Genomic DNA, 14,181 nt, shown 5'->3' on the forward strand with positions numbered 1-14,181 from the left:
AGTTTTGATGGTCCAAAAGGTGTACGGAAGAAAAATAAATAAATAATAATAAAGACAAACAGGACCAGTATCGTGTGAATGCTTCAAAGCATGGATCCAGACAAAAGCTTCTATCTGACAAACCTAAAACTTCAAATCCAAAGAAGCAAGTATGGGTGTTTTAGAGATGATCAAATGCTGAGATTCAGGAGATGCAGAGCAGCATTTAAAAAGACCAGGTTTATGATTGACAGTAGCACAAATTATTCAGTTAGACCAGGGGTCTGCAACCAGCGGCTCTGGAGAAAACAGGGCTCTTTTACCCCTCCCTTGTGGCTCTCTGGTTAAAGAAAAATAAAAGCTTTAAATTCTAGAAAGTGACGTAAAAAGTAGCTTCAACTTATACATTTTGATAGATTTTTGAGTGACATTTACAACAAAAAATACAACTACACAGCCAGAATTTAGGCTAACTGTATTATAAAGCAGATTTTTTTATTTTTGAACGTTTTAAGTTTTTAGGCGCACCATATGGTTTCAAAAAATACAAAAAGGGTGATTTTAATTATCTCTGGTTTAATTTTGGTTAGTTAGATTTACAAATTTCTCACTGAAATGAAATCACTGCTGACATTACTCTACAACATATGCTAAAGTCAAGGATCTGGCCCTCCGGATCATTTTATTTTATAGTTATTAATGACCCGATGTTATCTTGTGTTTATTTCTAACTTGTATAATTTTGACAAAATATATTTTTATGGAGAGTAAAGTATTAAAAGTTATTTAAGGTTTAAGTTGATTTATTCTGGAATAATATTCTTGCTTTTTTTATTATTCATAATTATGCTAAAAAGTTACAGTTTTAAAATAAAAAAATGGTATTCTGCTATTTTTTTTTTGACTATTTTGGCATTTCTTATGATCTTTTAGTCTAATTTTGGAGTTTAGCTAATATTTAAGCTACATGATACCTGTTTTAGCTAACTTTAGCTTTCTTTTTTTCAGTTTTTTAGCATAATTTGATATTTAGCTAACATTTTAGCTGGCTATCAGCATTTTAGTCATCAATTTCAGCATCTTCAGCTGCTTAATTCAGTTTCTAGTTGATAATTATGTTAAAAAGTTAAAGTTTTAAAAATGTAATTTTAGTGCGTTTAATAAATGTATATTATTAAATTATTTTTACAGTTTAAAAACTGTATATATTTTTTTGGAGATAAATAAATAAAGAGGTCAGGTGGAATTTTTAGACCCGAAAAGCAGCAACAAGCTAGAGAGTGGTTTCCTGTTCCTCCGGGCAGGTCGTGCTGACATGCTGCTGCCCACTCATCCACTTCTACAACAATAACACGTTTTCCAACAGGAAACTCAAGAACATCTAAACCTCAGCATGCATTTCACTCTCCCTTTGTCTGACAGACAGAAGACTTAAATTAAATAAACTTTTCTAAAAAAGGTAAGTACATAAGGGGTTTATTTAAATAGACACATTTTGCATCTAAAGACTGGCTAACAACAGTCTTTCAGTTAAGCTGATGCAAAAATAAAAATAAAAGAGTATTTCATTATTCTGAATGGGTTCGTCCGTGGTGCCTGTGTTTGTCTGCATTGACTTAAATGGACACTCAGTGCGTTAGACTGCTCTGCTATATAGCCAGATACCTGATGGACAGCTGAGCTCGTAAGCTTGATACAGCAGCGCTCGCTAGCTCACTGTAGAGGAACTCACTAGCATGCTACAGTGGAGCTGCTACAGTGGAGCTATTAAGGTGGAGCTCACTAGTTCACTAGTGAAGGTCATTAGCATGCTAAAGCAGAGCTCGCTAACTCCTTATGCTGTCCATTGTGCGGTTGGCTAGCGTAGCGAGCTAACCCCTCTGAGTGCCCACTCAAGCTAATGTTGGCAAACACAGGTTTGGCCCACATTTCTGCTCACTTTTAGACCATATGGGACGACCTGGCCGAGCTTGGATCTAGTTTAAGAGGACAGTATCTAGAAAAGGCCTAGATTGTGTTTTGTAAGGAAGATTAATTAAAGCAAAGTTTCTGATTTATAAACGTTTTATTAATGGAAAAAATGACTAGGTTTGCCATTTAAACACAGAGACAACTCTACTCAGGATCAGATTACCTTCAGCTAAAAAGATTAATCAAAGATTAGAGTTTTGTTTTTACATTGGGACTCGTGTACTTACAGTATCCTTAACACTGGAGTATTTTCATGTTCTAACATTTTGAATCGTTCCTTTCAAGATTTTTCACAGCAACTTTATTATTTATTTTATTCTGTAAACATCTGCAGCCCCTTTATTCATTCTTTGTGCTCTAGAATCCCTAAAGGACTCTTTATAATGTGGACTAGATTTCCCCTTAACTGGCACAAAGGAGGCCGAAATCTGGACGCCAGCGTCAGCATCAACTGACTTTTAAAAGCTGGAGAATTAAAATGACACAACTGTCACATAAACTTGTATTTTCTAAAAATCATTATTAGCATGAATCCACCATGTCTGCATCTTTATACCAGTGGCCTTGTAAAATGAGAGGGTTGTTGCTGCACATTATGCAGAGCTTACGCAGGGTTTATGGGAACAACTGTCGCAATAACTCCCTAGAAAACGACACAGACTTTTGGATTTTGATTAAAAATATCATCATCATAATCCAAGACACTGAGAACGATGATTGGAGTTCGACTTTAAGAAGGTAGTATATTTATGACACGTGACCGAAGAGAACGACTTGACATGCATCAGTGAGTCACACTGATGGAGAGAACCTGGTGGTTTTTCAAAATAAAACTTCCTCCAGAATTCAAAAATAAAGAAAATGGTAACATTTAAGATGAGTGTTTTTTCACTGCGTCTCGGGGGTTGGGCCATCACAGGTTTAGTCTTTTTAGCAAACCAGCTGTTTTGTAACTAAAGATGCTGAAAAATCTTTGAAATTAACTACAACATTTATCATAGATGATCTCTGCCAAAGAGATACATCACTAGAGATGACATGCTAGCTTGTTGCATACAAAGTTGGACGCCATATTGGAATGGTACAGATGTCTGTTTACTGCTGTGTTACAAATCTACAAACAGATCTGGAAAAACAAGTATGTGACTTTTCACGAGTAAATTATTGCTGTCGGTTGATAAAGGAGAACTTTTTTAAAAGAATCTGGCGACAGAGGAAAAATATGGAGCCTGAAAATGAATAGCCGGACGTCCCTCCCCCTGTCAGAGCCAAAAATATTGTTTTTTCGACCTTTTTCCCCATTTCTCTCTCTTTTATCAACCATTTTTGCCATTTTTTTTCCTCTGTGACACACTGTCACAGAAAAAACAGCTGATCAGCCCAGCTCTGATCAGCTGTTTCACAGAGAAAAAAACGGTTACAGTTTATTTTCATTTAAATGCTTAAAAGCTGATAGTTCTGAAAAGGTTTTAAACTATCATTTTGAAAGGGGTTTCCAAAGTTTAGGAAATTTCAGCTTACGCAACCGGCGAAAGTTAGAACTTCCGCTTCCGGCTACAGATTGATTCTGATGCTGTCTTGCTTGTGACCAGAGACTCCTCGAACTTCTAGAAACATTTGAACAAGATCTGAGTGAGTTTACTCTAATAGTGAACATTTAGGCTGATCTAGTCTATTCAGTCAATAACAGCTTTAGACTTCTCACTATTTCCATGTTTTCTGACAGGACCACTGATCTTTTTCATTTTGTGGAGGATGATGGTGGTATTTGTTTGTGTGTTAGACCTCAGATCAGACCAGACTGATCTGGTAATCAGATTACTAATTGAACAAAAATAAACTAACCAGGATTTCCTCAGTAGTGAAGAGGGAAGAGTCCAGCAGGGAAATGTGTCAAATGTAAGAGCTTCTGTCACGTTGGTGCTCGAGTCCTTTTGATAGAGGCTGGGTGGATCCACTTGTAGAACTGGAGCCCCCAGTCCAGCATCGCTGCCCCACCAGATGAATTTGTTGTGACCAATTCCGGCTTTAACCCTTGTGCTCTCTTTTGGGGTCCAGATGACCCCACTCTTTCTTACATTGAGGTGTTAGCCTTTGCATGACAAATGTGGACAAGGGGGACAAGACTTCATGTCTGTCATTGGACACCAGTAAAGATCGACAATCGTTGAAAAAAAAAGCGGGTGCCGCCCGGCCCTCGCCACTCTGGGGCCGTGGATGGAGTGCTCACTGAGACCTCTCTTCCGTCTGCAGGACCATCAGGACCGGTGCGGCTGTCGACCCGGCTTCACTGTTCTCAGTCGAGAGGAGTCTAACAGTTTCTATAAATGTCAGTCTGTGTGTAGATTTGAATAAAATCACAACCATGCATCAGGTTTGCATTGAGTTTCCTATATAATCACCTATTTATATATAAAAAGTTTGAAATGTCGTTCATTTGATGCACTTTCTACCAAAACATCTTTACCATGACCTGGGAATTATTTTTCTGATGATCAGAGTTGTTCCTTTCATGGTCATTTTACTGGTTCTGCTGAACCATGACTCTTTGTTTTTATACCATTCCAACATGGCGTCACTCTTTACGTATCTTGGACAATAGTCAACAGCCTGCGTGTCATCTCTAGAGATATTTCTCGTTGATCTCTGCAACCAAACGCTAAAAACTAATGCCAGGTCCAGATGTAAAGAACAGCAACTGTCAGCATTATCTTTTAGTTCTACTACATTAAACTGTTTTATTTATCTGTGTGTATTTTTATGAAACAGCTTTAAGTAAAGAAGTTGTTGAATGTAAGATTTAAAGTGATAATAAAAAGGAAAACATTTGGTTTTACTCTGGAAATCAAACCTGCAGCTTCTGATCTGGGAGGTTTCCTTTGGTGTTCAGTCAGCATCTCCATACTTCAGTTTGATTTCAGTTCTGGTTCTACTACAAACACACTTTAGTTTAGTGGTTTCTGTTCAAGGAACCCTGTTTGTTTTCTACTGTTGCTCAGATCTTTGGATCTGGTCACAGAAATGTGGACTGAGTGTTGAGAATGAAGGAAGTGGAATTTCCTGCACTGAATGCTGAGAAGCTGCAAAACTTCTGGGAGAAAGTGGTTCAGAAGAAACTGGAACTTCTACCAGCATCAGGTCATGGATGTGAAAATGAACGGAAGTGAAGACGGTCTCTGCTGTATAACATCATTATTTAAGGTCGGACCACAGGATTTCTGGATGTTTTTGCAGGTTTCAGTGAAATCTTAAGGTCAAAGACTATTGTAGAGAGTTCTTCTGTTGAAGATCTTCAACGGGAGCAAAAATAGACCACAGTCTGCTCATGACCAGACCTGGACAGAAGCTGCTCTGCAGATCTCACTAAAAACAGCAAAGAAGGAAGAAAACAGTGTCAACTGTTGGTTGAAGGCGCTCCGGGTCAGAGAGACCCTGAGAGGAAGCAGGAAGGAGCTGAGAGGAAGTGAGAGCAGGAGGTCACAGCGCTCCTCCAGCACCTCCAGCTGAAGGTCGTCTGTCAGCAGGTCACAGAAAAGTAGGTTTAGTTTGGACTCACTAGCATCACAGTCAAGTCCTGAACATCATGATTTTTCTGTTCCAAAATTGACTGATCATTAAGCAGCTGATTTTTCTGCACATCAAAAGATTTAAATCCCCTGAACTGTTAACTCTTAAATAGTTCACAGCTTGAGTTGTGTGCAGATTGATCTCTACCACCACCCCCAGCATCATGGAGTGAATGTGGTTCTGATGACAGCATTTCTGTTGTTTTTTTTATTTCAAACTCTTGCAGCGTTTTCATCCCAAACACAGCTCAGCTCTAGAACCAGGATCTGTGTCAGAATCTAAAGACTTTGACCAGAACTGTCTTGATGACGAGGTGGTGGACCTGCTGCTGGGTTTGAATCTTTGGGCTGGTGACCTGTGTGGTGCTGTGAGGGATCTTGGAGGCTGAAAATAGACTGGAGCCGGGGACAGTGGCGGGTCTTTTGTGCGGGATGGATGGAGGATTCAGACATCTGTGTGTGTGTTCGTTTTCATGGTTTATGAGGACACTTCGCTTAAATACACACAACACTATGAGGACATGAATGTGTGTGTGTACAGGTTTGAGCAGACAATGGTTACACATGTGTTTGTGTGTGGTTGTGTCATATATATACATTACTGGATTGGCCCTTGCCTATTTGCTGCTGTAGACAGAGACGTGCACGCTGGAGCCATTGCTGTGCATGGAGTCACGGCAGCAGAACGCTGAGTTTCAATGGAGGACAGGCAAACATCAACCACAAGAATCGGGCTAGCTCCACCATTTCTTAAGCAATTTACGAATTAACGCTTGGAAAATGGTTGATCTTGTGGCATATTTAAATATTTATTATCTATAAAGATTGATCTGTAAATAGTGCAAGGATTGAGCCTTCTACTGCTACAGGTAAAGGTGCTTTCACAGTGAACGAGATTCCAGGTAGAGATTCCAGGTGGCTCCTCTGTGTTCCTGTTCTGGGCCGTGGACCTCGTCTCTGGCACGTCTCACGTCTAATTCTTCTTTAATAGTCCTGGTACATCACCTGTCCGTCCTGAGAGGATCTCTCCTTCATGTGGACATCACTGAGGTCTCTTATCTTTTCCCAAAACTTATTTTTTTAGGAGTTTTTCCTCAAGGAGAATGAGGGTCTAAGGCAGGGGTGTCAAACTCAATCACACAAGGGGCTTAAATCCAAAACACACATTAGGTCGCGGACCGAACAGGATAAACATTTATTCAACACTCTAAAACTACATTTTTAAAACTTTAAAACTGTAACTTTTTAACATAATTATGAACTAGATATATAGTATTACCTGCGATAATGTTAGTGTGAATGCTGTAAGCTGAAATTTGCCACTGAAGATGCTAGTGCTGATAGCTGAAATCATTGAAGCTAATAGCCTGTTAGCTAAATGCCAAATTAGCCTAAAAACAAACAAGAAAATGTAGGTTAACCAAAACAGATAGTGTAGCTGAAAAGAGTAGCTAAACTTCAACGTAGCCCAAAAAACAAACAAACAAAAAAGTCTAAATTACCCAAAACAGCTAGCATGTAGCTGAAATATTAGCTAAATTCAAAAACAGCCTCAAAAAGGTTTTAAGTTTTAAAACTTTAAAACTGTAACTTTTTAACATAATTATGAATAATAAAAAGGCAGGAATATTATTCCAGAATAAATCAACTTAAACCTTAAATAACTTTCAATATTTTACTCTCCATAAAAATATATTTTGTCAAAATTATATAAGTTAGAAATGATTGCAAGATAACATCAGGTCATTAATAATAATACATTAAAATGATCTGAGGGCCAAATCCGGCCCCCGGACCTTGACTTTGACACATGTGGTCTAAGGTTAGGGGTGCCAGGTTAGTTTAGTTTAGCAGCCAGCTACCGTTTATATTGTATTACTTACTTTGTGTCTTTACACAGTTACCGGTACGTCCATCATTGCATCATGATATTGGGCTCTATAAATAAGACTGACTTGAATTGAGTTGAATTAAAAGTGGGGTCATCTGGACCCCATAAGAGAACATGAGGGCGAGTGGAGTCAAAACCCAAAAGTTATAGTGAGAAAATCCTTTAAATGTTGCATCACCTTCAACATTCTGTTGATATAAAAAGCTGATTTTGTCACTAATTCCTTCCAGGTTCATCATTCAAACAGTCATGAAGTCATGATGTCACTCAGCGGAGGAGCAGCTCCTCCTGGTCACAGTCAGGTTGGTAGTGGTCAGTCTGATGCTGCAGGTGAACGTGGTGAGTCTCTAGTGTCACCAGCAGACTCATCTGTGTTTGCCCCTCTCTAATCTCTCTCTACTCTGCAATGTTTGCTAAAAGCTTTTTGGGTAATTTTGCAGCTTTGGAAGTTATATTGAAAGTGTATTGTGTGGTGCTCAAATGAGAGGAATATCAATAAAAATCAAAGAGCAGAACCCGGATTCTCACAGTAAAATGTGTTTTACATTAGAGCCTCTCAGCCTCCATCTGTTTACTCAGCTGCTGGACAAACAGAACAATGAATGTTTAGTGATTTAAATCTGAAATTAGAATCCTGTCAACACAAGCTCATCAAAAAACGTGATAGCAGCTCTGCTTCTCGTCGCCTTTTTCCCTGTTCTGAAGAGACATTTTTTAACTATTTGAAGCCACAGATGTCTCATTAAAACAAGATCATGAGACAGCTTGACATTTTTGTTCCATCTAACAGATTTATTTTCATCTTGGAGGATTTGGGTATAAAATTCTAATCAATTTTGAGGTTTAAATCCATGAAATATTAAGATATATTTCTTGTTAATCCATTCAGATTTATTTTCACTTTCATTTGTAGCATTCATAACCGTCTCTTTTGATGCCAGGTTCCCATCTCACCACATCCCAAAGGTTCTGTTGGGTTCTGGTGACTGTGGAGGTCAGTGAACTCATCGTATAGAAGGTCTGAGATGATCATCAGAAGAAGGTACTCTGTGGTCGTAAAGGGATCGACATGGTCAGCAACAGTGCTGTGGTCGCGTTGATGAATTCCCACTCAGACAGAGTCACTGCAGTTCGGCACTTTCACCAGCAGAGGGCAGTGTTGACCTTCAGTCCCTTCAAGGAGTCCCACGCGGGCCAGGAGAAGAGCACGCGCACGCCGGCCCCAGCCTTGGCCTCTGATTGGACAGATGGAATTTGACGGTCAAACAGAAAGTCGGACAGAAGGCAAGCACGCACGCGCACACACGAAGCAACCTCAGGTGACACGAAGTCCCCATGAAGATAGAAGAATACACAGGTGTGTGTACCTGCGTGGATGTTCAGGGAAGAGAACAGAAGTGTGGTCAGAATGAAGACTTTTACTCTGAAGAGTCTGGATAAAAACGGTGTGCGTGCGTGTGTGCGCGTGTGGATGTGCGTTGTGCTGCAGCGCTGCATCACCTTCAGGAAAACCTGCCTTAAAATGCAGCAGATTCTTTGTTTCACGTGCAGCTGATGTCAGCGTGGGAACGCGCACGAGCTCCTCTGATTCACAAAAACACGCAAGCGCGCGCGCGGGCCTGCAGCCAAACCCAAAGTCTGAGACAACAAAAGGAAAATTGATCTTAAAAGAAGACCAGGAAAAAATAAAAAACCTTAATACTCAAAAATAAGATTAAAAGCATCAGTTTTTAGTTTGGGGTCATGGAAACATAATTGATGTGTGACAGGAAGTTTTTATTAATAATCTTATTGTTTTGCTTCATTCACGGGATTTTTTAACATTTTTCATTCAAAAACATTTGGTTAAACAGATTTAGAACAGCAGCAGCTGGAAGGTTTTTTAGATATTATTATTATAATTATTATTAATGCATAGCAGCTCCACTTTTTATAGTTTGATTTAATTATAGTTTATAGTTTGACACAATTATAAATGCATGTTATCATTTTCTTTCAATAGCAGCAATTATATATTTCAAAAGCAATATTTTCACAAAGTCAAACGAGCCAAACAGGAAACAAAAAACATGTTTTTTGAAATGTCATATTCAGACATAAATAAAAGCCTGAGTTGGAGTAAAGTCTGTACTTGTCCTTCTCACAGCCTTTAAAATCAGAATAACTGTAGCAGTTGAATCGTGCAATACCGCAGGTGGCCAGCAGGAGCTGGTTACAAGGCTTTAACCTTTTTAAAAAATCATTAAATCGTTAATTAAATTTAATCCACTTGTCATTTTGTATCATTTTAAAATGAGACTGTAAATATATAAATACAATGAGTATTCTTTTCAACCTATCTTTCTCTTGCCCAAACATGGTCATTTCCAGCAACAAAAACCTCTAAAGATTGATATACACTCCATTTGTCCAAACCAGATTTTTATTTATTATGTTTAAGTGTAAATAATTTGTTTTCACAATAAGAAACTAAATTAAATATAGGAAAATTTTCATAAGCCTTTAAAAAAAATTCTGACAAAAATATTAAATTAACCTCAAATCCGTTTATAATTCACTGGTCTTATATTTTTAAGTTTTTTTCTTTTTATTGAAAAAATGATAATAAACTTGGATTTTCGTTGGTAAACTTAAAAATTACACAGATCCATATTTTTTTAAACAGGATTTTTTTTTAAACAAACGAGACACTTAACTCAGTCATAATATAAAATAAATTTTCATGAAATAAATCACTGCTTTTATAGGATTTACAAAATAAAAAAAATTGTTTCCGGTTTGTTTTTCCTGAATTCGTTTGACATTTTTCTTTGTCGTGTTTTTAAATCCACATAAAGATCAAATCTAAAAATATTGATGACGGCCGTACGCCGGATGGTGGGAGGGGCTCTCTCTCTCTCTCTCTTTCCCTCACTTCTTTTTCCTTCCGCGCGCCAAAGCGGCTCCTGAGAGCTCGGCGCGCGCGCGGCAGTCAGCACGAGGAGCGGCGCGAAGAAACAAACCGAAGGAGGGAAGGAAAACGAGGGAAGGCCGCCGGCACGCGGACGGACAACTGTTCTAGTGGTGGATGTAGCAGTTGGCGCGTGCGTGTGCGCGCGGCACGCGCTCTGCGGCTTTCCAACTGTGTGGGTCCGTGCGCGTGAGCGGAGGATGGGAGGAAGCTGCTCGTTCAGATGCCTCGCGCTCTTCCTGGCTGTCCACATAGGTAAGGCACGGATTCGGGCGCGTGCACAGTGGGGGAGATTTGATCCAAATGTGAGCATAGATATTTTTATGAATCAAATTTCGTTATTTTTCGTTGTATTTATTATATTTTCGTTAGTTGTTCAGCAGCCGGAAGTCTTTTAAACGAGTTATATTTTATTTACGGGAACATTTTTATTTGTTTTAGTTTGGAAGCAGCAGCAGCTTGTTGGAACAGAACTCTGCTTCACGCTGAGCGTGCGCGCGCGTGCGTGTGTGTGCGTTAACGAGGGGAATACCCCCCAGCCCACCCCCTCATTGTCCCATACAGAAAAAAAACCTCAAATTTCTCCTCAATTTTAGATAATTAAAATAATTCCGAATTACAATCAGAACGAGGTTTTTATTATTAAAAAACGAGAATGAATGAGAATACATTTATAAAGGCCGCAGAGTTCATTTAGATTAAAAAATCTCGTGCTTGTAAGCGCGCGCGGGGCTTCCGCCGCAGTGCGCGCGGCGCAGTGGCAGAATGCCGCACGCGCCGCTTCACAGTGAAAGCGAAACGAAAATCTGCAGAAAGAAGAAAATTTTAACCATCACAGCAGTTTCATTTTTTATTTGGACGTGGTCGCTAACCTGCTGTTTTTTTCTTTTAATCTTTTTTTCCAAAACCTTTTTTTTGTACTAAAATGCTTAAGCGCGCGGGCTGGAGCCGCGTGCGCTGCATTCATCAGGAGAATTCTCCTCCGGGATCCGTCTAATCCCTGGAGCCCGCCCTGCCTCCATTTGTTCTTTTCTGCGGCTGAGTTGCATAACAAGGCTTTTAAGCACGCGCGTGTGCGTGCGTGAGGCCCGCCGCTTTTGTTTCTTTGAAAGTGTAAAGAAAAGGTCACGGAGGCGCATGCTCGTGTGTGGCTACCGGTTCATAAACGCTCGAAATGGCGTGCGCGCGTCTCACCTGAATCCGTTTTGTTTTTTTGCGTGTGTAGATGAACCCGCGCATTTGCTGCACGCTGATTGGCTGCGTGTTCGCGCGCGGCCGCTTTTCCCGCCTGCAAATGAAAAAATTGTGCCGTGCACGGGACGGGGCCCTCGTGCGTGGCAGGCGGGTGTGCCCGCGTGGAGTCCCGCACTCAGATTTGGCATCCTCTCTGCGGGGACCATAATGCGTGTGCGCGTGGCAGAGTGAGCGCTGAAAAAGACTAAAAGAAAAAGGGAATAAAAAGAATAGAAATGAGTTTGAAACGACAGAGAGCTTCACAAACACACGGAAAAGATTCTACTACCTTAAAGTTAACCCAAAAATGAAGCTCAAGTAATAAAAATAAAACAAGAAAAACTAATATTTAGTGCAAATTATTATTAGTATTATTATACTCCAGCTTTTATTTTGTTCTGAGCCGAAATAAGGACACGTTTGAATAATTCAGATATGAGTAAAAGGGAGGGTTTTTCACGCGCCGCGCGTGCGCCCGGTTTTTGAGGTGATGTAATGCGTTCAGTGTACAGTGAAGGAGGAGGAGGAGGAGGAGGAGGAGGAGGAGGAGGAGCTTCACTCCTTCAACCATTCAGTCCAAACAGGAGAGAAAAAATAGATTTTATCCAAACAGAAACAGATGTTTGAATACATAAAATTATACATTTCTAAATAAAATTTCTGAAAATTAAAATGTATTTTAATAAATATTTTTCTCTATTAATTAAAACCATATTTTAAATGATTAAATGCAATAAAATTAAACGTTTAACTCCAGGTTTAATCTGATTTTTTATTTTTTTTAGGAAACAAACAAAAATTTCTGTCACTGAGGGGCTCCTGGTTTTTATCTGACTGCTTTTGGGTTTAAGGTTAAATGAAACTTTGATGATTTGTTCTCAAATACATGAAGGTTTTGCATTTTCTTACATGTTCTAAAATCAACCTGATTTGATGAAATCATGAGGCCAAAAAGCTCTGAGAGAAAAACGGAATCTTTAACTGCAGTGATCTGAACGGGATCAAACTGAAATAGGAGAGCAATAAGATGCCATGAAATATTAAATCATATTAGAGCCATTTTTAGAGACTATATTTGATTTATTTGAACAGTAAAATAGAAATGTGCTGCTTTTGTTTGAAATAAATGTGAAAAATGTTGTTTGTTTAATTTTTTGTTCTTTATGTTAGAGGTTTTTCTTTAGGTTTAAACTAAAACAGATAAAATCATAAAATAAGTCTTTATTCAAACAATTGGAGTCCTGATTTTAATGTCTGATGTAAGTCCAGAATCTAGCAGAACCTGCTCCAGATTTTTATTTTGTCATATTTTGTATGTTATGGAAAAAAACGAACATAGAACATAGAAATGACTGCGTAATAAGGGGTTTTGGTGCACTCTTCTGTCAAACCTGGCAACCGTTTGGTCTGATAAACTCATAAAGCTTTAACCTTTAGTAAAGGAATTTTTTAAATCATTGTGTAATTTCCTGCAATTTTAAATAATTTATTTTATTCTATATATATTTTTGTAAAATGAAATGACAGAAAAATTGTCCAAAAAATCGAATTCTTTTTCCAGGTCCGTTTAATTTGGTGTCTTTGAAAGCACAGCGCCACCTGCTGACCACCACACAATCCAGTCAAGTATTCAGTCTGTTTTTAAATAGATTTATGTTTGATTTAACACAGACACTTCTATTAATAATAAGAATTCTCAAGGCTTTTATTTTGAAATGTCAGAGAGAAAAGAACCTTCTAAAATGAGAATAAAGATGTCTGCAGCTGTCCTACATCCAGAGGAGTATTTGGTGTTGGCTCAGGCGGTGATGCTACAGTTTTTTGTCTGGTCTTACACGTCACGGCCGGTTAGTCTGAGTGAGGAGAGCCGGACAGCAGCCGTGTTATTATCCAAACCAATCAATCAGGCCCATCCTCTGCCTAACCAACCACGAGCGTGTTCTGAACAGAGGTCACTGGAGGGGGGGTTAACGAGCACGCGTGACGGCGGGGGGGCGGGATGTGTTTAGTTTAGATGAGGGAGGAGAGCCGTCCTGCTCCAGCAGACACATGTGGTGGAGATGCAGCCAAAACAGGATATTGGACCCTAGAACATGTGACTCAGGGGCCGGATCCGGCCCTCCGGGTATTTCTATCCGGCCCTCCAGATCATTTTATTTTATTGTTATTAATGACCCGATGTTATCTTGTGCTTATTTCTAACTTGTATAATTTTGACAAAATATACTTTTATGGAGAGTAAAATATTGAAAGTTATTGAAGGTTAAGTTGATTTATTCTGTTATAATATTCCTGCATCTTTATTATTCATAATTATGTTAAAAAGTTACAGTTTTAAAGTTTTAAAAATTGACATTCTGCTAGATTTTGGACTATTTTTACATTAATTAAGGTCTTTTAGGCTATTTAGCTAATATTTCAGCTCCATGGTAGCTGTTTTGGCCAATGTACATTTTTTAGGCTGTTTTGGAGTTTAGCTAGTATTTTAGCTATATGCTAGCTGTTCTGACTAATTTTTTTATTTTATTTTTTTAGGCTGTTTTGAAGTCAGACTAATATTTACACGCAAGCTGTTTTGGCTGATTTACACC

The 14,181-nt window shown here is 38.9% G+C and overlaps 1 protein-coding gene across 1 annotated transcript in view; it reads left to right on the forward strand.

Annotated features, from left to right (window-relative positions):
- The first annotated feature begins 10,337 nt into the window (after positions 1 to 10,337).
- The window catches only part of nrn1a (neuritin 1a), an 11,756-nt gene continuing 7,912 nt past the window's right edge, over positions 10,338 to 14,181 (forward strand). The window contains exon 1 of the mRNA XM_024280280.2: positions 10,338 to 10,612. Coding sequence (XP_024136048.1) covers positions 10,558 to 10,612 — 55 coding nt within the window. The 5' untranslated portion in view covers positions 10,338 to 10,557. The remainder of the gene's footprint in view (positions 10,613 to 14,181) is intronic.

Source organism: Oryzias melastigma, linkage group LG20 (genome assembly GCF_002922805.2).
Source record: "Oryzias melastigma strain HK-1 linkage group LG20, ASM292280v2, whole genome shotgun sequence".
NCBI lineage: Eukaryota > Metazoa > Chordata > Actinopteri > Beloniformes > Adrianichthyidae > Oryzias > Oryzias melastigma.